Source organism: Aythya marila (assembly GCF_965140915.1).
Source record: "Aythya marila genome assembly, chromosome: 1".
NCBI lineage: Eukaryota > Metazoa > Chordata > Aves > Anseriformes > Anatidae > Aythya > Aythya marila.
Genome location: NC_139042.1, coordinates 20346382 through 20371273, shown reverse-complemented (window position 1 = coordinate 20371273; position 24892 = coordinate 20346382). Strand labels below are relative to the sequence as shown.

The following is a 24892-nucleotide window of genomic DNA, read 5'->3' as shown; positions in this document are numbered from 1 at the left end:
CAGGGCTTATTACATGCTCAGAGTGATGTTAGGATTTATTACACGTTCTGTACTTCCTGCAGTCTGCGCAGATTGTTTTAAGACAAACAAAAAGCAGTGTTTCAGCTTCCCATGCTTGCTCTCAATCTGCTGAGCTGGGATGGGTCACCAGAGGGGTATCTACAACCAGATATTCACCAGGTGGTGAATTAGCTTTTGGTATTTTAGTGTGTACTCTCCACAGCCCTTTCAGCATCGGGCAAGGCTGCTCAGCGTGCGTTTGGGCACGGTAGCTGGGCTGCCACTGCCAAGGACAGCCCGCGCCGCCTGTCCCCGGCCGATGGGGCGAGGAAATGAACCCTCCACCAGCTCACCCCAAGCGAGCACTTTGGCAGCTCCGTTTAGGGCCACACAATCGCTAGCTGTGAGCGTGCAGAGGAGGCAGAACAGCTCTCCCTGCCTGGCAGCGGCCCACACGGTCGCGCTGGGTGAGTCATCGGGCAAACGCACCCGTTCCGCTCCAGTTTGTGACAGTCAAGCCACAAGACTGGTTTTCACAGATCATTTTTAATGTCTCTTCTCGAAGAGCGGCGTGGCTTTCGATCTGGTTTTCCCATGGCGGTTCAGACGTTTTTTCCCCTGCAAGTAGGGTTTTGACATGGCTGAGGGCTTGTGTTGTGGCCGCTGAGACGCGCGGAGCCTTCACTTGCAGGTCCCAGGGTGGTCGGCACTTCACAGTGACATACACGAGTGTTTCTTTAGCTGGTTCCTGTTTGTTCAGTTGTGTTTTACCGATTCTGAGAAGAATGTGTGGGTATGTGAGTAAGCATCTTGTAATACGTAGTAGCTTACTGTGCGATCCACCAAGCCTGCCTGCAGCAAGAAATAACAGGGAGGTTGGGCAGTTCAGAAAGGGATTCCTCCCGGTCCCCGGTCACGGGCAGCATAGTCTGGATTTTTGTGAGAAGATGGCATTAACATTGCCGTGCGATGCTTGGCCTGTCAGCCTCCCTCCGAGGCTGTGGGAAGCCACATGGCTGTCGGTGGGTGTTGAGAGATGGCTGAGTGCAAAAATGGCTCAGCCAGCGTCCCGCTGGAGGGGGCAGGCCCCAGCTAAAGCACAGGCTGAGGTGAGCAACGACACAGCGTGCAGGTGGAGGATGATTCATGAAGGTGGTGGAGCTTCCCAGCTCGTCACTGGAGGGCTGTGACACGCGTGGAAAACCTCCGAGCATGGGGTGCAGCAGGGGCTGCGGAGCTCCCACATCTGCTCACCCACCCACAACGGTGAAGCAGCACGGAGGTTTGGGGGTAAATGCTGAGCTGGGGCAAGCAAAGGAGCTGAAGCACTGAACCCTTGCTTCTAAGGCACCCTGTTTTCTCTCCCTACTTGAGGTTCGTGTGAGAAAATGCCTCCACCCCCCCTCCCCTTTCTCCCGTGGGGCACTCTGCCGCAGCCTTGGCATTTCTGCTGCCCGTGCCCTACATAATGACACAGCATTTAGCAGCACGGCAGAAGTTTTAACAGCCACACAAAAACACGATCAAAAAAAAAACCACAACTCCTTTGTTGCTCCCTGCTGGACTTGTAGCTGGCGTAACGAGACAGAGACGGGCTGATACCCACTGCTGCAACACCAGGAACACCCCACACCCCTCCGGCTGTTCCCGTTGAGTGGTGGTGGCTACACCCGGCACCGAGCTTGCCCTTCTCTGCCGACAACCCAAGGCCCTCCCCGGCACCAGGGGAGCCGCCTCCTGCTGCCTTCCCGGCCCTCCCTCCCTGCCAGCACCCGGCAGCCTCCGGCAGCCCCGCAGCCACATCCCATCCGTGTCGCCCCCGGACCCTCCGGGCTGGCCTCCAGCGGGGTGAGGTGAGGTGGCTGTGGGGGCAAAGCGAGACCCTTCCCTGCCAGGCCCCAGGCGACGGCAGCATGGTAGCCCGCGGTGGGATGGCGAGGTTTTGGAGCCTGGAGAGCCTGCAAATGGGTACGTGTGAGTATGAAGTGCTGGGAGCACTTTGCTTTGTGGGTTGAGGGGGTCTGCTGCGACGGAGGGGGGCTTGGCGGCGGTGGTCTGGTGACAGGGGACATAGTCGGTCCCACATCGTCCCTTTAAGTTTTGTGAGTTTTTGCATCCCGTCTCTGCCGCTTGCTGGCAGAGGAACAGGCACAGGGGGGCTGCGGTTCGCTCGAGCGAGACTACACAGACAATGCAGGCATGTGGGCTCGGTGAGGAACAGCGAGCAGCGATCGGTCCCGAAACTCCACTCGTTTTTCATCTGGAGCTAAAGGAATTAGGGCGTTTTGATGTGCCACCGGTACTGGAACAAAACCAGCAGGCAGCACTGATGGTGCAGGGAGGATGGATAAAGAATCACTGGGGTGATTTTTTTGTTGTTGATGATTTACAAGCGAAAAATCAATTTTTGTGAATTATTTATTTGCAGATTTTTTTAATAAAGCAGTAGCAGGAAGTTTTACGGGATGTATTTGAGAAGTTTGTCAGTGCTCAGGTTTATGAGTCTTTAGGGAAAAAGTTTTTTATTTATTTATTTTTTTAATTAGGGATTCGGCATCCTCCCCGGTTAGGTCATTATGCCATTAACGTGAGTGCCTGTGTAAAATGCTGAGGGGTAGAATGGAGCAGTAGAATCGAGATTATGGCATATTTTTCCACTTTTAAAGAAAACAAAAATCTTTTTAGTTAATTTGTGCAGCTGCCAGCTTTGATCTCTTCCGCAAATGATTACAGGGACAACCAGAGATGCTAGCAATGGTATGAGCACCTACGAGGCGGGGGGTGGAAGTGGTTCTGCCCGTAAAGCAAATAACTGACAGGCTGCAGCGTGTCTCTTGTGGCACAGTGTGGGGCACAGCAAAGCCATCTCCCTGCCATGTTCATGCTTCTGGAGCCCAGAGTCAGAGCACCGGCACAGAGCAGGGCAGAGAGGCAGGGGCAGGGGGCGGCGGCAGGTTCAAGAATGCATCTGAAAGGTCCCTTCCCCTTGAAAGTGAAGGGGATGCTGTGCTGGCTGGTCCACATGGGAGCTTATCTGGGATGCCACAACCATTTAAAAGGGAGTTAAGCACTAGCAGCATATTTCGAATATTATTTGTGATTGGAATTCTTGAGCACTGTGCGATCTTCAGACAATGTTTATTTGTGGCTTGGGCCAGCTGCAGGAATAGACCTTTAAGGATAAATTGAGGGGGACCAGAGGGTGCACTCAAGCACTGGGCCATGAACACCTCATGGTTATTAGCTCTTCCCCAGATCTGGTTTGGATGTTACAGCTGGCTTTCAAAGGCAAGCCTGGTATAAAAGGGTCTAGCACTGGGTGTATGGATCCGAGTCAGATGGTATTACTTCTCCCCACATCAGTCCTTCTCATTCGATGATATTCGATGGCTTATGTGGCTGTATAGACATGATGAAGCTCATCGTAGCTCTGACCTGTGCTTCTTTACAAGGCGTGGGGTGCCCACCCCTTACAATCCCACTGTATCCCTGTGGGAATGTGCAGAGGGATGTGACAGAGCTGGGGGCTGCCAGTGGCCCCCTCTGGCTGCCGGTAGCCCACAAGAGCTCTCACGTGCTGTGCTGTGGGGAACTGCACCAACACCTCTCTTCTGGTTCAGATTGTTTTACATTTCCTCTGCATTAAAACAAAAAAACAAAACAAAACAAAAGTTTGTAGTTCTATTTTTAACACAGACAAAAGAGAGTATTTCTGTTTCATCCCATACAAAATGAGAAAATTACAAAGAAGGGTAAAAAGTATTTCACGAGAGAAAAGTGGCTTTCCTGAGAACCCTACACTTTCATTGTTATTGTTATACTTGTAACAACAAAGGCAACTCCTAAGCAATTCCTTTCACATTATTTTGTTTTTGGAATAGGCGCCTGTATAAAAATGATTGCACAAACAGCTGTTCCACCTTTGTTTTAGCTGCTGCAGATGGTGGGACCGAATCCTCGGCGTTGGTGGATGACAATGGCAGCGAGGAAGATTACAGTTACGAGGAACTCTGCCAAGCCACGCCGAGGTACCTGCAGCCTGGAGGGGAACAGCTCGCTATTAATGAGGTAACATCCTGGGCTGCAAGCTGCTGTGGGGAATCTTTGCATTGTTATTGGGATGGAGTGCATGTTTTCCTCAGGCCTGAGGTTTTTTATTAATAAAAAGAGTAATGACTGCAGGCGTCATGATGAAGTATCCAGCAGCAGCGGCATCCTGCCTCTGACAGAGTCCCAGAGCAGATGCCAAGGGAAAAGGATGCTGACTAGCACTTTGCTGAGACCCTAACTTGTTAGCTATCTAACTGCTCTGGAGTAGGACTCTGATCATTCTTACTCTAGTAAATGCATGCATGGGTTTCTGAAGATACAGAAGTTTTAATTTCATCTTGTAAAAGGATTAATCTCAGGCACTCTAGTGAGACATTTTTGTCTTTTTAGGAATTTATAAATAGTTCGTTGTTTATCCTTTGTCCTTCACATCCTCTTTCTCTTCCCATCTCAGCTGATAAGCGATGGCAGCATTGTCCATGCAGAAGCTCTCTGGGACCATGTGACTATGGATGATCAAGAGCTGGGATTCAAAGCTGGAGATGTCATTAGAGTTCTAGAAGCTTCCAACAAAGACTGGTGGTGGGGAAGAATTGAGGACAAGGAAGCCTGGTTTCCAGCTAGCTTTGTCAGGGTGAGTAACTCTGTTGTTTTTGCACCATTGTCAGGCAAGGTTCCTTATAGTAGAATGGAATGAAGCAATGACCATGGCATTAAATCTAAATGAAGGGCCTGATCATCAGCATTTTTGCATCTGAACATCAGTGGTGTAACTCCTAATGACTTCACAAGTTATAAAGCAGTAGAAAATCACACCACTAGCTCCTGACACCTTTTATTCTCACTTCTTCTTTTGTGTGTCCCATTTGTAACCAAAGGAGTTTCACAAGTAGAAATGAGGGCAGCAGGAAGCTCAGCCAGAAGCAATCAGTGTATACAGAGAGGACACAGCAGTTTGTATGAGAGATGGGAAAGCTGTGCTGCGTGGTGCTCTCTTCTGTTACTTCAGGGATTTCTTGATGAAACAGGCAAAATTTATTACCACATAATTCTGTAGGAGTCTGAACTCCTTAGTCAGACATAACGTAACACTGAAATATATTTCACAATTTATTTTACTTTTTGAGAGCCCATTAGGAAACTTGGGGTACAAAATATTAAGTACTACACAAAGTGCAAAATGTGGCTCCCGCCTTTACTATTCCTAGTTCTTCAACCAAAATGGGCAATCAGACAAAAGTGGACAAAGGAGGTGCTGTTATCCACATTGTGCAGACAGGCAGCTGAGGCAGAGGGGAACTATTTAGAAGTACTTGAATGAATTGTCTACTTTTGAAATTTTTGCTTATAAGCTGAGTTGGCCAAAATAATACATAAACTGTTAGTAAGGGAGCAAAATAAATCTGTAAAATACACAGGCAGCACAACATTATCTCTCAGAAAATGGGAGTAGGAAGCCATTTATTTAGCCAACTAGACAAATCTCAGCACTTGATTTGAATATCCAGTGAGTATAATGAGATAAATCCTGTTGCAGAACCCCCCCTTGTAAGGCAGGAATGGGAACATTTGTGTCACATGTCCTCTCTTAATTGTAACAACTTTGTAACAGTCTTGTCATGCTCTGTAGAAGTTGGCTGTTTTACTCTAGTTTGCTTTGTTTGTTCTGGCTGCAGCTGCGAGTCAATCAGGAAGAACTGCCGGAGAATTGTAGTAGTATCCAGGATGAAGAACAAGATGCAGATATCAGCAAGCATCGTCAGAAAATAGCTGAAAACAAGGATCAGATGAGAACCAATGTTATACAGGAAATTATGAACACAGAACGAGTCTATATCAAGCATCTCAAGGACATCTGTGAGGTACATGCTTTAACCTGAAGGCATTCTGCTGACCTAGTGAACAAAACATCCTATCTAAGTTAAGAACTGGAGTATTTTTGCAGCTCATAATATTCCCAATTGCACTGCCAGTCAGAACCTTGTCATGCCCTCATAAGGGTTTCCTCTCCACAGACTGCCACAAGGCACCACTTCCTTTTTTTTTAAAAAAAAAAAAAAAAAATCCACTTCTGACATGGAAAAAATAGTTCACTTGTCTGACTGCAAATTTCCATAAAAATAAGTGAGAGGAAGTGTAGTTTATTTGAAACATTTTATCACTTGGTTTAGATAGAAGACTTGCAGTAATTAATAAAATCTGCTACAGTTCATAGACTAAGCTCTATGAAAGTATCATGCAAAGAGAAAGTTTGCTGGGCAAGATTTTTTTTGTTTTCTCCAGCAAAGAGACTTTTGTTGATGCTTAGGAGCTATGAAGTCTTTCAAGGTGTTCTAGAACTAATTTCCTTGTTTGAACTGTGAAATAGCAAGAACACAGTGATTTTTCTTTCTTTTTATTCAAGCTTTCTTGGAAGACTGCACTCAGTCAAGAAGAAGCTTCTTAATACTTTTCACTGATACTTGCCTTTTCTGATGTGGACTGTGATGCATTTGCCCTGTATTTGACGTGTACTTGTGCTGACCATCTGAATGGGTGCTAAGCAACCTATCAAAATATTCTTTCTACACTTGGTTTACTGGTTCTCTCTCTGTATTAGTCATGTTGTCATCCTTTAGTCCGCCACTCATTAGATTATTTCATGGACAGCAAAGTAGACATGACAACAGTGTTGTTTTTCTTTTTCTGTTTTGTTTTTCCTTTTCTTTTTCCTTTTCTTCCTTCCTCTTTGTGGATCAGGCCTTTTTAATGCAGTTTGAAGAAAGACAAATGGGAAGACAAGAAGACAAAAAATTGTTGCTAGCTGGCAGGTTATTTAAAAAAAACCAAAACATTAAATCTAAGTTTTGTCATCTGGATTCACTATTTACATACGCTATCAAGTTTGACTGGGTGCCTAGAAGATGAGGGAGGAATTTGTACACACAGCTGCATTGCTGCCATGGTTAGCTGAGTTCTGGGACACAGCTTTCATATTTTACTGACCTATTAATTTTTAGACTGCTATTAATGATTAAATCTCTCTAATATATATCTTCTATATCTCTTCTTTTTAAAGACATGCCTCTTCAGTTCAGTTTAGTACAGAACAGCAAACAAACTTTCCAAGTAGAGAAACGGTGCTGCACGCTCAGCATGTGGGGTAGAGGTGGTTTGCTTTCCTCTGAGTGAATTTGTAGGGTGGTACAAGCAGAACACTGAAAATACACTCAGGTAGGGCTGGGACTGAGCCAGAAAAGCTACTGCAGATAATAATGCAAATGTGCCAGGCCTGCACTGGAATGAATCACTAGGGCTGGTGCAGTCAGAATCACAAAGCTGGTAGATACCCAGAAAAACCAGTTGTGTTCACGAATTGCCTGCCATCCACATTGAAGAGCTGCACAGAGGCTCCTGCTTCTTGCTGGAATTATCCTCCTGATGGTGATGGTTGGCATGCAGTGTAGCCACTGCACAGCACTCAGAGCAGATGGCTGTGCAGGAGACAGGGATGTTCCTAACAGCACCAGCAGTGCTCAGGGATGCTTCCTGGTAAACCTCACTGGAGCAGCTGCAGGCTTTTTACAGCTGCCTGCTCCCAGAGTGATTTGGGAGAAACCTGGAAGCAGCCAAATGGAGGAGCCTGGCACATAACCCCCATCATACCCGTTACCCTGTGGGCACATCTGCACCCAGGCACTGTAACTGATAGGGGAATCTGAGCACAGCTGGTGCTCCTCCATATCAGCTGCTGTCCTGCATCCTCCTCTCCCCTCTCAGCTGTGTGGAGCAGGTACCTGAGGACTTCCCGTCTGTGTGTGGTGGCAGCTGCTGAATGTCGGAGCCTGTAAGAGGCCCCTGACCTCATCTTTGCCTCCTTGCTATGTGGATGCTGATAGGATCTGATATTGGTTACTGAAAGCAGAGTAGAATTTGCTTCAAGGGCATTTTCGAAATGAAGGACTTGGTTATGCATCTGCTTACACTGGATACAAAGGAACTGGACCCATGTGATGTTCTTGCAAGTAACGAAAATAAAGGGAAAAAGGAATCATATTTTTACACAAGTCTTGCTGGTATTGTTACCTCTTCACCAGTACTATCTGGATTTGACAACCAGTAGCATTCTGGCAGTATTATAATATGTTCTTAATTGTGCTTCTATGGCTTAGACTGGGTCCTGCCATGAGCTTTACCCATGGTGCAGATATCTGGTTCCCTGATGCATTTACTGTACTGTGAGACAGAAATTGGATTGGAACAATCAATTTGGGCATAAATCTGAAATTGCTTGTCCAGGCATTTATGCATGGCTGGGAAACCACTTGTGCTTGCAGATCACAGGGTTTTGCCAGTTCAGTGGGATGCTACAGGGTAGAATCTGTTTTTGTATCTTCAAACTAAAGAGGTTTTTTTTTTGTCTCGTTTCTAGGGTTATATTCGTCAGTGTCGCAAACATACAGGAATGTTCACCACAGCCCAGTTAAGCACCATTTTTGGAAATATTGAGGATATTTACAAATTCCAAAGAAAGTTTCTGAAGGATCTTGAGAAACAGTACAACAAAGAGGAACCTCATCTGAGTGAGATAGGATCATGTTTTCTTCAACATGTATGTCGCAAAAGTTGATTTTAGTTATGAAACAAATAAAACATGATAAGAAAATGCTCTTAGGGTGTTAGGAGGTTTGACAAGTGCCAATCAAATACTAATCTAAGGGTACTAATCTTACATTTTAGAATGTAAACTATTTAAAACTAAGTTAAATAATTATTTAAATATTTCAGATTTTTCCTTATCTTTAGCAAGCATGTATCATTGTACACAATTTTAGGTTTTATTTTTAAAACTGTAGTGATCACAGATGATTTGGAATATCTACAATAATCTTAGATTGCTTAGTTGGGTATGCAACAACTTTCTAAAGAATATCAGGATAGAAAGTGGTGGGGAGAAAGTCTTAATTCATGTTAGACACCTGCTAAACCTATAGCTGTTGAGGCCTTTTAACTTCCAAGATTTTTCTGAAGGCAAAGTATTTCTTGAAGTACTGGGCTTGATTATTCTGACTGAACAAAGGCCTCTGTCTCTGTTCATACAAAGAAGGTGCATAGTTTTGACAGTTACAGATTAGATTTCTATATAGTTTCAAAGCCGTTTGTTACTGAGTTTGGATACCACATAGGAAATGGATTAATTAATATAACTAGATATAATAAGTATATTATTGTATTAAAAAAATTCTCTTCTTTATAGTCAAATACTTTAGTTGAAGCTTTGATTGTTTTTTTTTCTATTTTTCCTGTAGCAAGAAGGCTTTGCTATTTATTCAGAATACTGTAACAATCATCCCAGTGCCTGCATTGAACTTTCCAAGCTAATGAAACAGAGCAAATACCGTCACTTCTTTGAGGCCTGTCGCTTGCTCCAGCAGATGATTGACATTGCCATTGATGGTTTTCTTCTCACGCCTGTACAGAAAATCTGCAAATACCCTCTGCAGCTTGCAGAATTGCTCAAATATACCACTCAGGAGCACAGGTGAGAGAATTAAAAAGATAAATCTTAAATCAGTAATAACATGTAATTATTGAAACCTTCTGGGTGACACAACACAGATGGGAGCTCCTGATGGCATCTCGAAACCATAACAATATTAACAAAAACAGAATCTGAAACGTAGCGCAGGTGACTGTCAGTGTGTAAGATGGAATGAGGAATAAGTGAAAGAGGGAAAAGGAAAGGAGGAAGGTGCTGAAATAGGATGGAGGGAGGGATTTGTAAATCAGTGAAAAAGCCATTGTGTCAAAGAGAAGAAGGAAGTCCACAGAAGAAAGGGAGAAGCTGCATAAATGTTGTGGATACATGAAAAGGCAGAGGGCCTTAGAACAAAAACACAATCTGAGCAAATTTGAGAGTAATGTTTTTTGAAATTTACTAGTAATAAACACTGCAGAGGAAAGGTGTTATAGAATGAATTCGTTCTTGAACCACTAGAAAATGTAGTTACAAACTGTGAGAGCACAGGGAGAACCAAGAGGGAAAAAGCTAAGAAAGAATGATTAATCAAAGGAAACAGCAAATAATGTTAACAAAATTTTATAAGAACATGTTAGCAAAATGTTGTTGTTCAGAGATTTCCAAGGTATTTTTGCATTTGTTGTTGTGGTCTTCTGACGAAAAGTTCTGCTAAATGTAGGGTGTACTTCCAGTAACTTGAAGACTAATGCTTATTGCCCCAAAATAAATACAGAATACTTCCCCAAGATCAGTATTTCCATACCAGCTCCATTAAAAACTTGCTGTGAGGGTTCTTGTAATCTACGCTCTTTGTAAACTTCTTCCTATCTGAGCTACTTCACCGTGTTTTCTGAATACGTGCTAGATCTACTGTTCTTTTTTTTTTTTTTTTTTTTTTTTCTTTTCATCTCAGTGTAAAGATCCCAGTCTCTCAAAACTGAACTTTTCACTAGACCCAAGCATAATGTTCCCTTTTACCTCTCTTCCCAAGGTGGGTCTTTACCACTCACTGTAATAATGCCAATAAAGAAAATCAGAGAAAAATATAAATCTGGGTGGAGACCTTAACAGGACAGGAGATGTAGTGTGGAGGAACAGCTTCTCAGAAAATAGAAATTATCAGTTAATTAAAGAATTCTTCCATTAGAGTGACACATATAATAACCCTTGTTAGACAGTTAACCTGTAGAATGTGTATGATGACTTCAGATGTTACATGTTCTAAGTGTTACCACAGACCAGGAAACCAAAAGTATTATTCAGAATGGGTACAGGGCACATTGTTACTGTAACGTCTGCAACTCAGAATTTGATTTTTTCTTTGAGATATTTGTTAATTTAAACAATTAATGTTTTTCTACTACCTGCAACTGTAAATTGTAGCTGGTAAACCATCTGGGATTGGCTATGTATGAAGAACACAGAAACATACAAACCTGAACTGATATCCAAGTGACTAGATATATTTTGAACCCACAAGAAATACTTTTTTGTTTGGTGTCTGCTAGGAAGCTTGCATACTAGAAGGGGCGATTTATTTAGGTTCCTCCAAAACACTTGTTTGCGAAAAAGAAATGTTCAGACATTAGATTTTCTGCTGGGATAAGTAAGAACTGATGTTGCAGGTAATTAGCCTTCCTAGTATACCCCATGGCTGATTAACTCTTTGACTAAATTAAGATTTTATCTTTAAATGTCTGCCTATTTATCTGGTACAATTGCAAGAAAAATGTTCCACTGTGACCCCTGTGCTCGAAGTCAAGGCACAGCCTGAGGCAATGTTTCATGGACCGAAGTCTGCAATTCTTTAACCTTGAGAAAATTCCCCTTGGAAACAATGGTGTTTTTGCTAGGGACCTTAGGATTGTGGACTTTTGACGTTCAGGGGTTCATTTCTGTAGCCCCATGGAAAGCCCTGCAATGACAATTGAGACAGCTATCAGTTTCCCAGCTGCTAATTTCCGAAAGCTTATTCCATGAGTGACTAAATCCGTAGGTGGAGTGTCAGACAGCCCTTGCCACCTTCCACCCACAGTGGCCACCCTCCTGACCTGTGACCCAGCAGGCGGAGGTGCCTGCAAACACGGCCGTGCTCCCGGTGTCAAGAGATGCTCGCCTGCACTCATGCAAAGCCTTGGCACAGCTCCAGTCAGATTATTCTTTTGGAGCTTTTTGTTTTGTTTTAAGTAGCACGACTGAAGATGTGCACAGCCCTCTGTGAAGGCCACAGTTTATGCAACAAGTGAGGACTGGTGTACACACCCACAAAGGAGGAACTGAGATAAGAGTAGCAGTGTGGCTATCATGCGGTCACCCTGTGGGACATCTCCCTGACATGAGACGGATCCTGTTATTGTTAATCTCACTTTTTGTATACAGGGTGGCAGAAAAGGGTTTCCAGAGCTATAAACAGAGAGAGGAGAGAGCAATGTGCAGATGTAGAAGGGAAGTGCATCCATCAGCAGTGGCAGATGAAAATAGGAACCAAGACAGAAGCAGATAAAGAGGACAGTGAGGCTGACCCCCTGGCTCATACTGTTTTCTACCTCTGGCTCCCTTTTCTGCAAGAGTCACTGTGATAAAGGATTGAAGACAGCTGGGACTCATAAGGCAAGAAATAAGTCTTTCCTTCCCACTTCTCAGAGATTCTATCTGAGGAAGGTGAAGGAGGGAGAGAAGTTATACAAAGGGGAACCAGAACCTGCCTACAGGCTGGGTACAGTCAAAAGCAAATGAGGAGCTCAGGGAAAGAAGGAGGGAAGCAGGGCAGTGGAAAAAGTACAGGAGACTTGCATTCCATCTGGAGCAGACAGGGGAAGGTGATGGCCTTGGCTCATGCACACTTGTTCCATAAAATTGGGCTACTTTAACAGTACTGTCTCCTTTAATTTTTCTCTTTGGTGCTCGTGTTCTTGGGTGCCTTACTCACCCTGTTCAAGGTTGCTGTTGGTATCTTTCCTGCATAAGTTCTCTGTTCCCATTTGTTGACACAACCTTTGGAAATGAGAAGGAGAAAATATAGGTGCTAAACACGATTAAAGGGATGTCCTTCACAATAAAATCCCCATCAGATTTTGTTTTTAAACAAATTATTTTGGTGAAATGTGGGAATCACTGAGGTGAATGGGAGTTTTACCATTGTTTTCAGTAGACACAGCATTTCTATTAATTGATCTACTCTTTCTGCCTCCTTACAAGATTAGTAATTTGCTCCTGCACAAAATACATCAGTACACTGAATTCTACAGACTGTTAGGTGAGCTTGAAGATAGCTGAGAATCAGCTGTTTCTTATTTAAATACTTTAAAAAGAGCGATAAATGGGTAATGCAGGCCGATAGCACCATGTCACAGCTTCTGATTGCATCATTCCTATTGCATAAGTGATCTTTGAAACATGCCTACATTTCACAGTGATTATAACAACATAAAAGCTGCATATGAGGCTATGAAGAATGTAGCATGCCTGATCAATGAGCGAAAACGAAGATTGGAAAGCATAGACAAGATAGCGCGCTGGCAAGTGTCTATAGTAGACTGGGAGGTAAGTGCCTGACCCTTTCCTGGTCAAAGGTGCTGTGTACAGTACTTCATGTCCTCTATTGGATATATCTTTCTGCGTAGTAGGTAGTTTATAGTGTCTACTTTTCAGCTGGTCACTGCTCAGGTAAAAGTCCTGTCGCTTTCATTTGCAGTGATTGTGTTACTGATTACCTTGTTTGGCTCGGGAAGAGCAGCACATAGTATGCGAAAACATCTTTGAGATGATGCTGGAATGTAGGAATCATAGAATTGTTAAGGTTGGAAAAGCCCTCCAAGATCATCTGGTCTAACCATCCCCTTACCATCAATGTCACCCACCAAACCATGTCCCCAAGCACCACGTCCAACCTTTCCTTAAACACCCCCAACGATGGTGACTACACCAATAGTTTTTTTTTTTTTAATGCTGGTGCTGTAGAATCTTACTTGGATTTATGGTAGTTTTATCAGAACTTGAACCCTCTTTAGTGACTTTAATAAGTGTCCTTCAGATTTATGCATAAATAAAGCCGAACGGAATCACATTCATTGAGTTTGCCTGTGTAAAATTGTTTACATTCTGTAGCATTTTCAGATCTAATAATAAAAGTACAAGAAAATGGAATACAGTTAAGACTTGATTAGTAAAATGAGACTGGTTAGGCACATAGTAAGATCTTGAAATATTATTTACTTACTACATGTATAATATATCTTCTTAGGGCCCAGATGTGTTAGCCAGGAGCTCAGAACTCATCCACTCAGGAGAACTGACCAAAATATCAAAGCAAGGCAAAAGCCAGCAGAGGACTTTCTTCCTTTTTGACCATCAGCTTGTGTTCTGTAAGAAGGACCTATTGAGGAGGGACATCTTGTATTATAAGGATCGTATTGACATGGATGAGATGGAACTTGTAGACGCTGAAGATGGCAGAGACAAAGACTTTAACATTAATGTCAAGAATGCCTTTAAGATAATAAACAGAGCAACAGAAGAGATTCATTTGTTCTGTGCAAAAAAGCAAGAGGATAAGAAGAGATGGATGGAGGCATGCGAAAGCGAAAGGAGGAGAGTTCAAGAAGATAAGGAAATGGGTGAGTGCAGGGATTTCCTCTCTAAAAGGTGGTAATAACAAAGAGGGAATATTGCTGTTTTTCCACTCCTTTTTTATGCTTTGTGCAGATGTGCACTCTGCTTTCCGGGACTGTTGCCTCATTCTTACCTGACACGGCTTTTAGCTGTGTAAGCAAAGCCTGTTCAGGTGTGTTTGTCCTGTCATTGTGGGCCAAAGGTCCAGGGCAGCTAAAAATGGTATCTGAGTTACAGTGTAACCTATGTCATTCTAGGGCATTGTGGAGTACAGTGATATGTAGGATATGACAACAGGCAGCTCACAAAGACCTATCAGTAAGAAAAATCCAACCAAAATCCCAGCAGCTATGTCTGAGTTATTGGCTCAAATATCTGTTCTTAAAGGGCACTGTATTAGTATAGCAGTAGTTGTAGATTTGTACTTTTTTTATGACTTTACCTTTATGTGGAAGAGAGTGGCATAATTCATAAGAAATGCTCTTCAGGCTGTGGATGGCAGCAGATTAGAGTTGGAAGTGCACTGAAGTGGATGATACAATTCAGAAATTCGTAAAATTTAAACAAGATGCTAAAATCTCATATTCCAGTTTCACTCAAAACATCTGGCCACAATAATAGGAAGACAGGAATAAACCTTAGGTTGCAAATGTAAACCCTTTAATCTTAGAGGATTTCTCCTGTTTGATACTGTTGTAACAATGACAAAAATAAGATCTCGTCCAAATATATTGTAGATGGTCCATCTACAAGCTAAAAAAAACACTTTCAAGTTTACCAATTCATATTCTAAAACCAATTTCAACTTGTTTCTGTTGCACCAGCTGCTGCAATTAACCCCAAGCACCTTGACTCTGGACTAAGTAATGAAGCAGCCACAGCTAAACTTCTCCCAAACATCTTAAAACAAACTTCTCTTGTGCTGAACATCGGGGTTAACATTAGCACAGAGTTGTAGGGGTTGGAAAGGACCCTGAGAGATCATCGGGTCCAACCCTCCTGCCAAAGCAGGTTCCCTAGAGCAGGCTGCCCAGGTAGGCGTCCAGACAGACCTTGGATATCTCCAGAGAAGGAGACTCCACAACTTCCCTGGGCAGCCTGTCCCAGTGCTCCGTCACCCTCACCATGAAGAAGTTCTTTCGCATGTTGGTGCGGAACTGCCTGGGTTCCATCTTGTGGCCACTGCCCCTTGTCCTGTCCCCACAAACCACTAAAAAGAGGTCGGCCAAATCCCTCTGTCTCCCACACTTAAGATATTTGTAAACATTGATTAGGTCCCCTCTCAGTCTTCTCTCCTCAAGGCTGAACAGACCCAGGTCTCTCAGATCTTCCTCATAGGGGAGATGCTCCAGGCCCTGTTTCATCATATTATGGTCCTGTTGGGCACAACACAGATGACTTTCATGAGTTGCTCTGTGTAGAGCTTATTCACACATCTTGTGCTCCTGGGAGAGGGTATTGGCTGCCTTTACCAGTTCACCTAAATGGAACTTTAAAATCATACAGATATTGCAAAAGGGTGAAGGTTGAAGATGCTAGAGTAGCATACAGATGATGCCCAAACAATCCCTCTTTTAACAAAAATTATTAAAAACCTCAGCTCCAGCATACAACGTGATCAGTAAGCACTGAATAAATCACAGCTCTTGCCCTTTGGTGAAGAGGGATGAACAAAAGAAGATAAAATTTAAGCATTTTTCATTCCTATTCCTTCTGAGGGATGCTCCTGAGCTCTTCAAATCTTTACACCTCTTCCTGCAGTGTTTTTTTTATGGAGCACTGGGCAAGTATGTTGATGAGGCTGAGTGCTGTGTGTTGGGATGCTTCTGAGGTTCACTCCAGTGCTTGCTGGTGGCAGCAGTGGGTCTGTCTTGTGCAGCAGTGGGGTGTTCCCATTCCGTTTGTGGAAGGCCACACTTCCAGAAAACCCCAAGCATGGGGAAACTGCAAAGGTGTAGCAATTGCAGTCATATAAATGTCATTATTCTACTGGGATCTCACGAGATTCTACTGCGGAACTCATGAGAATCAAGATACGACACTCAGAAGGGGCAGCCATTCACCAGTGGTGGCAGTGATAAGGATGAGATTTGTCATTATAGCACTAGCCCTTATTTAGGGCAAGGTCACAAATCTCCATGGTGCTGAGAGCAAAGATTGCAAGGGAGGGTCCCCAGTGCTTCTGTTCTTAAGGCACTGACTGCACTATGGTGAAGACACGTGCGTGTGTAGCCTTTTCTGCCCATGTAACATCCATCCTGCTGGAAACTTGCTTTTCAAATTATACTCATTATTCAGATTTAGTAGTACCATTTTTGGCATGGGTGTCTTGAACCAGAAGAAACACAGCTGAGTTGTAATAGCCAATGTCCATCCGGTCTTGTGAGTTTCAGTAGCTTGGATGTATTCTCCACTACCCAGAAGACTGCTTGTTTTCCATAAAATTTCTTCTTTTTGGCATAATTGAACATTTCCTTTAGCCAGAACCAGTGGAAAAGCTCCAGTATTCTCAACCTCAGGTTTAAATTTATCTTGTTGATTTTGTGAGCTATCTTGCTGGAGTTTGCATAAAGCCTCTAATCTAACCACTCTGAGAACAAACACATACTCTTCAAATGGCATTTTACTTCTATTTTCAAAAACACTTTGGTCAGGTCATTGTCTCCCAAACCATATCTAGCTTTTCTTAGCTTTTATGAATACGTGTGAAGAAAAGGCCATGGCCAGAAAATCCTTCTCCAAGCCACTAATAGTAACCCTACGACAGTGGTCTGATCTGTGCTGATGAAACTGCTTTCATTTCTTTTGTCCATTTCCTTGTTTCTATAAAGGAAAGAATTGCAGAATAAAATAAAAGAAACTTCTGCTACCCCAAAATTATGGCTGAATGCTGTTGTATTTTAAGTTAATAGGCTGATTTAGATTAGATATAAGCAGGAAATTCTTTACACAGAGGGTGGTGAGGCCCTGGCACAGGCTGCCCAGAGAAGCTGTGGATGCCCCATCCCTGGAGGTGCTCAAGGCCAGGCTGGATGGGGCTTTGGGCAACCTGGTGTGGTGGGAGGTGTCCCTGCCCATGGCAGGGGGCTGGAACTGCGTGGGCTTTAAGGTCCCTTCCAACCCAACCATTCTGTGATGCTATCATTTGTAGTAACTTCTTTGTAAATTCATGTTAAAAAATTAAAGGAATTTTAAAAGTATAGAGATATGCAGGCAAATGCAAAATGGAACCAAATCATCTTCTTTATTCTACTTTGGAGTTGCAGTTTTTGTGTTCTTTGTGTGCATGTGAGTGAAATGAGTGAGAGCCCATGCCCCCTGTTGTCTGCTTGTGCTAACAAAGCAGATCCATATATCGCCGATGTCTTGTACACAGGGAGAGGGAAGCAGAATGCCTGTGCGTGGGCTCCAGATGACACCAGACACTTGGCTACCTTTCCTAGCAGATGTCTGGCTTCTCTGTACTCAGCACGGATCAGTCACACTTGTCATGTGGTAGCATATAGCATAGACATAGGGTTGGCCACACACTATAGCATCATATAAGTCATGCAACTGTGCAAACAAGTACTTGAGAAACCAGAGTGTGGGATCCAGCCCCAGTCTGATGGCAGCCACGACCACATCACAGCCTGCTTTGGTGTCTGGCAGAGGACGTGAGGCTGAGTCCTCTGGGTTGAGGGAATGCTGCCCTCCGCAGCCTTCTGCTATGTCTGTGCTGCTAACGGCAGTTCCTTGGCATACACTGGGCACACCATAAACAAGATAATGTCCACCTGGTATCTCGTTCACTCGAGGGTTGTGCAAAGTAGTTACAACAATTTCTGCTTTATGCCCTACAAAAGTACAGAGTTTATGAAGACTGATGTGAGATAATATCGTGGAGTTTGTTCAGCCCACAGAAAGCTTTGCTAGTTTTTTTTAAAATCAAATCTTTTATTCCATGTGGATGAGCAAATAAATACATTAAACACAGAGGGTGAAGCAATGAGAAGGTGGAAGGAAAGTAGGTCGCATCCCCTTACAGAACAATACAAGGTTTGCCATAAGACTGAGTATTTCAAACATAAAGATATTAGGGGTTTACTTGGACCAATTTTGTACTACTGCAGTACCAGTGACTTCAGTTTGTTACCCCAAGTTAGCTCAAATTGCCTGAAAAAAGAAACAGAATCTGTATTTGTGCTCTACTGCTGGGTGGCTTGTAGCTTTCAGAAATGCTAATTTGCTAATTTATTCTTTTTTTTTTTTTTTTTTTTCCCATCTGTAGTTATCTAGAGTTATCTGTAGAAAGAATTTTTTTGTGCACTTAGTGACTACCATTTATGAATTTGTAAAGCAAACTTTTGCTATTTATTTACTGGCAAATTCATGTTCTTATTCTTATCCCAGTGAAACTGGCTAAAATTACATGGTGAAGTAAAACATAAGTCTAAAAACTTTGGGTTAAAATTTACCCAAGGATTTACTTAGAATTACCAAAGTTAAGATTTACTTGGAATTACTAAAAAACGGTTAAAATAGTTTACCTATTAGTTTTGATTTAATGTAATCAAACATTAGATTGAAATATTTTTATACCATTGCCCTAATTTACTCTTTTGCATAGGAATGGAAATCTCAGAAAACCAGAAGAAACAAGCCATGCAGAATGCCCGTAAGTCAAGGCATGGAAAAATGAAAGGTGAGTATTTAAGAGCAGCTTCACACTCCTATTTTATTCCAGTGTGTTTAGTATTGGGGAAAAGTGCAATGATTGAATTCCTGAATCTTTTAAAAATTTGTCTTGGGTTTACATGGAGTTCAAATTATTCAGAGTAGCTCATATTTTAATTTCAAATTCAAATACCTTTGTAAACTATCTATGAAATGAGCTTCCCCATCTCCTTCGGACAGCGAGTATTATCACTTCACTGGAGAAGAAACACAATAGGCACAGCAAGTGTTATATTTAAGGCTGTAAGAAAGTGCTCGCAGAGATTAAATTCAAAATGAGGGTTACAGTTTCCTTCCTTTGCTTTTACTCAGACAGCTTTTTCTTCTTTAGTCATACCATGCTTTCTGTTTCAAATGCTCTCATGTCCTTTCTGCTAGCTGCATGTTGCTGAGTGCATGATAGCACACTCAAAATGGCTTCTTCCTATCCTCTCTTGCTAATTTGATAAAAGTGTACAGTAATGGATTAGAAACTTGTTTTTCTGGAAACCTTTCTTTTTTTCCTCTCTTAGAAAACGTGATTTTTGTCTTTCCATCTTTAAGTCACATTTGGGTAACCTCTAGGGTAGTGAGAGAATAAATAGAACAAGTGGGAACAGACCAAGCCAGGATTTAGGAGTAAAGGACTTAATTTATCCCTACTCTCTGGGATTAATGCTATCAAAGCATTTTCTCTTTTGCAATCACACCATATCTGTAAAAACCTGTCTTGATTATTAGGGGAGTGGCTAAAAATTGTGATCAGTAGATTCTGTTCAGAATATCCAAGGTCAAAGTCTAAGAACCTTAGCCTGCAGAAATATTTTCCAAATTGAAGAAATGCTTTTTCATTGGCAGCAGTATTTTACCCAGCCTTATCCTAGAACTAACTACAGTAAAAGGATGTGCTTTAAAAAATGTTTTTCCTTTGAAATATCAAAATTTACCCATGCAAACATTGTTGTCAGGCTTTGTGAAACTGCTGCCTATTTTTTGGTAATCCTGTAATGTTACTTGTACTGGTGTTACTCTCTTCTTAAGACAAATCAGTTCAGCAATTGAAAAGTGTAATGGCAGAAAAGGTAACATCTAGTAGCACTTTCATTTAACATCATGGCAAAATTTATTCTGGCTTTACTGACTATTGGCTTTGTTCCATGCTGCCATGCTGAATTTCCCCCCATATTGGTCACTGTGCTAGCTGTCTCATACGCTTTCTTAACTCCTTCCCGTTGCAGGTGTAAGCTATAACGGGTGTCCTATGCCTCCTCCACACCAAAGCTTGCATCCCATCCATCAGCGCCACATCACCGTGCCTACCAGCATCCCGCAGCAGCAGGTCTTTGCCCTGGCAGAACCCAAGCGGAAGCCATCCCTCTTCTGGCACACCTTCAACAAACTCACCCCGTTCAAAAAGTGAGAGGCCGGGGGCCTGGGAAGGACACTAGCACAGGGGGAGACTTATTCCAAGGAAGGACCTTGGAGACACAGTTAAGCTTATTTGAGCTCCGCGAATCTCCAGTTTTGGAGGAAAAACCTTAGGCTCCCTTGAGCCAGAAGTACCACCTTTGTCTAGAAGAAGAATGAAGTTCCTCAGCACTGCTCTGAAGTAAATGTTGCCAGGTGCCAGCATTGCTGATGAAGAGTGGTTCCCCTTCTGACAAAGACAACTTGCTGTTACTCTAAAGCAGCAGTATTGGATCTGTTTCTTAGTTAGGTTGAAGTAATGATGGAATCATGCAGGTCATTGCAACATTTCATTTTTCTTAACCTTATGCTGATGGCCAAATTTCGGACAGGGAGGAGTTTTTCTTTAAGGGTATGTCAGCAAGGAACCTTGGGAGAGTTTTCTCCTTTTGGAGAACTGGGCAGGGGCCACTTGTGAGAATCGGGTGGACAGATCCCATATGATTAGCACAGTGATGCAGAATTTGGTGGACCCTAACCCTGCCTTTCTTTTTCTATTAAATTGCCAAATGGCAGGAGAACGTCCCACAAGGCCTTATCCATATTCCAGATTGGAACGGGGAAATTTTATTCTGTCATGTAGAAACATGGACAGAGTGCAAAACGGACTGCAACGATGTGTGCATTTCTTGCATACAAGTGGAAACAAGGGCATCTCTGATTTCTTTCAGTCAGAGCAATGTACTGCTTGCATGTATGCTCTTCAGTATAGAGCTTTTATATCACTTTTTGCTCACCTCTTAGCCTGGAAGACGCTTCTTTGTATTTCCAGTATGCTTATTTCTCTGTGAAAAAAAAGTATTTTTTGTTTATTTTTTTTTTTATTGGAGATAATGTGAATGTACAAAGTCGGAGTTGAGACAGTACGATCTGACCTCTGACTGCTGCCTGTGTTGCATAGTTCTCACGCTTTATACTCTTTATTCATATAGCTTCACTTAGAAAATGGATGAATGGTAATGTAAATATCTCCATTAAGTTCTTGAAGCAGTCTGGATCCATGACTCTTCTACATGGGCAATCAACAGTGGGTTGTGACCAATTATTTCTTCACTAAGACAGAGAAGTTCTTACTGGGAGGGACCTGCGATGGATTTTTGTGTCAGAATCATCAGTCTGTGTTGGAAGGGGAAGGACCTGACTTGAGCAAGGTCAGCTCTGGTCAGCGTCTGCAATACCTGATCTGCATCGAAATAATTGGCCCATGACATGAAGTTGATTTGGTAGACTAACTTTTAAAATGCCACCAAGAAGAAAACAGGATCTCGGTATTTTCAGCACTGATCATTTCTGCTTGATAACTCACTAAGGATGACAAGACTGCTGGTAATATGGAAGGAAAGAAAAACTCCATATGTTTCAGAACTGATTTGTTATGAATGTCTTTCAGATATCCTATGCTGCTGATTAGGGGCATTATTAGATGATAAGGATAGATCCAAGAGTATTCTCTTGACAAGGGACACAATCAGCTTTGTCATGAATCTGTAATATATGAAGAACAAACAATGGGCTAGGGGCCAGGCATCTTAAAAATGATGTAAAAAAAGCCTTATTTTAAACATGTATTTGTTCCTACTACTATTGTTACCTCTCTATTTTTATTTATAGTCAGTGTTGTGAAGCCCACTAGTCTGATGATTTTGTGATTTAATAACTATGTGGCAACTTCTGCAAAGCCCAGGTTTCTAGTTTTGATTTTGACTGACATCTTTGACAACTGTACATTTCAAATGCCTTGTGTATATAGCTCAGCAATAATGCAAAGTCTGGTGATGCTCAGCCAAATCGTTCACTGCGTAGTGAACTTCGTTGCTTGTGCTTTTCCATAGCAATGGAAGATGACCTGAAACAGCTAAGAACTGGAAATATGCACTGACATTTTCAATGACTCAGCTTAAAGACACTGCACAGGAAAGTTAGTGAAAAAGAGCTGTCTGGGTTCTGTTTTCCTTTTCATTTTTAAAACAAGCCATCTCCTTTCAAATTTTTTATTTTTATTTTTAAGATAATTCTGAATACTTAATTTAAACAGAAGAAACAGACTTCCAAAAGCAGGCACGGATCCATGCTCTTCCACTGAAATGAGCAACCCTTTTGTGTTTCTTATATACTCATTTTTGTGGGTACTTGCCATGTTCAGGCCTGCAAATCAAAGTGGTGCATGTACCATGGAAATGGAGACTTTGTTTTGTTTTGTTTTTCATAATCCCATTTTGAAAGATTTCTTTTAGGTTTTAAAAAAAGTTGGATTGCAGTGCACACCCAGCTTGACCTGAAGACATTATGAGATCCACACATACTTAGATATTTGTCTTTGAAAAAAAGATTTTCTGATGTATCTTCTGACATGTCAGTGCCCATAAAGGCTCTTCCCATGTAGTGCTGGTGCCTTAGCCCTAAAAATGAACAGAAATGTTTGCCTATGGTTTTGGATGCAGCAGGTTTTTTCACAAAGAGAACTTAATTTCAGAGAAAAAGCAAATGTTTCGTGTTGCAGATTACTCAGGACCATTTTATAAGTAGTGCCCTACATATAGATGTGGTTGTTTCATAATATTCTCTGTGTCTTTCTTTGCAGTCTGATCTTCGATAGATCAAGGATGCCAACACAATGTGCATTTTATTGGGCTATATGTTTATTGGTCAAGGAATGTGCTGGCTATGCAGCAAGACTGATAAAATATGATAAGAACAGTCAAATTTAGACTACACCATTATCTTTTAATCAAATTATAATTAAATGAAAACACACAATTAAATTATCCAACAATTAGGGCAAATATTTACTTGGGGGTCGGCCTGACTTCAGAGTCTCTGGGGAAAAGAGTTGCAAATAAAATGTAAAAGTTTGTATTCTAGCACCTCTTCCCTTGAGCAGAACATGAAAGTCCTGATCCTCCTGATGACAAAACTTTTCAAAAGGTGTCTTTTCCTCTCGCTTTTGCATGCTTTAAGTTACTGTAAAATATTCTAGGGCAACTACTAAGCATATTTGTGCCTCGTTTAGCTAAAGCACAGCCAGAGCCTTCCTGATGGCCTGCTGAGCAGAAAACCTCAGACTTTTTGCATGAGATGCAGTAAAATATAATTGTCCTCAAATGTGTTCCCACTGAGTTAGGAGAATGCCAAACCATAATTGCATCTAACTCAGAGCATTTGATGTATAAAATAATAAGATTGTTTTACAAGTGGCTCTTGCCATGCTAAATTTCATGTTGAGTTTTAGTGGTCAGTGTAATAAAGGAGTTCAAAGACAGACTACTCAAATGTTCCACATTTTAGTTGTCTTTTGAAAATAATTATAACAGAGTTTTGGAGCCAAAGGTCTTTAGCCATAACTAACACAGTATCTTTCTTTGACTGCCTTTCTGCTTTTTTTTTTCTTTTTTTTTTCTATATGTGGCATTTGTTTGTAGGAGATGCTTTCTGAATGATCTCTAATTTAAAACAATTGGTTGTAAATACTAGGGATGACTTGCATATGTATTTTATTTTGACAAGTGTTTTGTAACATTTTATCTTGCATCCATTGCTTTGTGCATCTTACCATCTGTGTGCTGTTACACGTTGTAAATCAAATGTCCTGGCTACAGAGCAGATGAATTGGCTGTTGACGGCTGAAACACTATGTATAGGACTGCAGTAACTTGATGTGTATTTGTTCTGAAGTAATTGCATTACAAGATTTATTTACTCTTGGAACATTGTCAAATGAATCTATTTTCTGGAAATAAGTACGAACTTACATTCCCATTATTTTTCTCTTATTGTACATGTTTTAATTAAATAATGTACAGCTGAAGTTCCTCAGCTGGGTCTTATAAAACTTTATTGTACAGTTTTAAAAGTGTTGGATTTTTTTTTTTTGTCTACAAAGTCTCTTCTGCGAGGCAAACATGCCTCAACTATCTTTATTTTATTATTGTAAAAAGAAAAAAAAAGTTACACCATCTTCTGTTGATTTCCCAGTAACAGCTACAGTACTTCCCAGCACAAATACAGTTTAGCAAACTACCGAACCCCATTCCAGGGTTGAATGCTTTAATATTTAGGCAAAACCCATCCTTGTTACTGTCCCAGCAACATGCAGCTATTCTCATTGTGCTTTCCCTTGTCCTAGCTGTCCTCTTCTACAGTACCCCTTGGCAGTAAAAGTTGGAGGTTCAGCTCGCTGCTCTGGCTGGTGGAGAAAAGTCCCTCCTGCTGAAGGCTGTGTTAAACATTTTTGTTTCACTGAGACACAGTAGCTTCAACAAAATAACATATTTTGCTGAAATCTTTTCACGAAAAATGTTTTCATGAGCTCAAACGCTGGTAGAATAATTGGACTTGGGCTTGGTGACTCGTTCTCCCTCCTGTCAGTGTCCATGCTTTCACCTCACAGCTGGGAGTTTCACAGGCCTCTAAGTGCCATTGCTGCACAGGTTTGGTGTTGAGTGCTAAGATATCAGAGCAAAAGGCACAGTGATCACTTAGCGAGGTTGGATGTCTGGAAAAAACACCTTGAGCAAATGCTGGAGTACAATGTCAAGTCCCGGAGGCTTCCTTGACCCCATGGGTTGGACC

General features: G+C 42.0%; 1 protein-coding gene across 9 annotated transcripts in view; it reads left to right on the top strand.

Annotated features, from left to right (window-relative positions):
• Positions 1-24161, top strand: part of SPATA13 (spermatogenesis associated 13) — a 162758-nt gene extending 138597 nt beyond the window's left edge. For 7 of the 9 annotated variants that reach the window (XM_082781574.1, XM_082781573.1, XM_082781579.1 and 4 more), the window contains 9 exons: positions 3932-4068; positions 4505-4684; positions 5727-5912; positions 8462-8641; positions 9339-9571; positions 12964-13093; positions 13794-14166; positions 18771-18845; positions 20095-24161. In XM_082781574.1, the coding sequence (XP_082637700.1) occupies positions 3932-4068; positions 4505-4684; positions 5727-5912; positions 8462-8641; positions 9339-9571; positions 12964-13093; positions 13794-14166; positions 18771-18845; positions 20095-20276 (1676 nt within the window). In that variant the 3' untranslated portion in view covers positions 20277-24161. Of the gene's footprint in view, positions 1-1786; positions 1969-3931; positions 4069-4504; positions 4685-5726; positions 5913-8461; positions 8642-9338; positions 9572-12963; positions 13094-13793; positions 14167-18770; positions 18846-20094 lie in introns of those variants that run through there. The other 2 variants (XM_082781581.1, XM_082781576.1) reach the window with 2 other exon arrangements.
• The last annotated feature ends 731 nt before the right edge of the window (positions 24162-24892 follow it).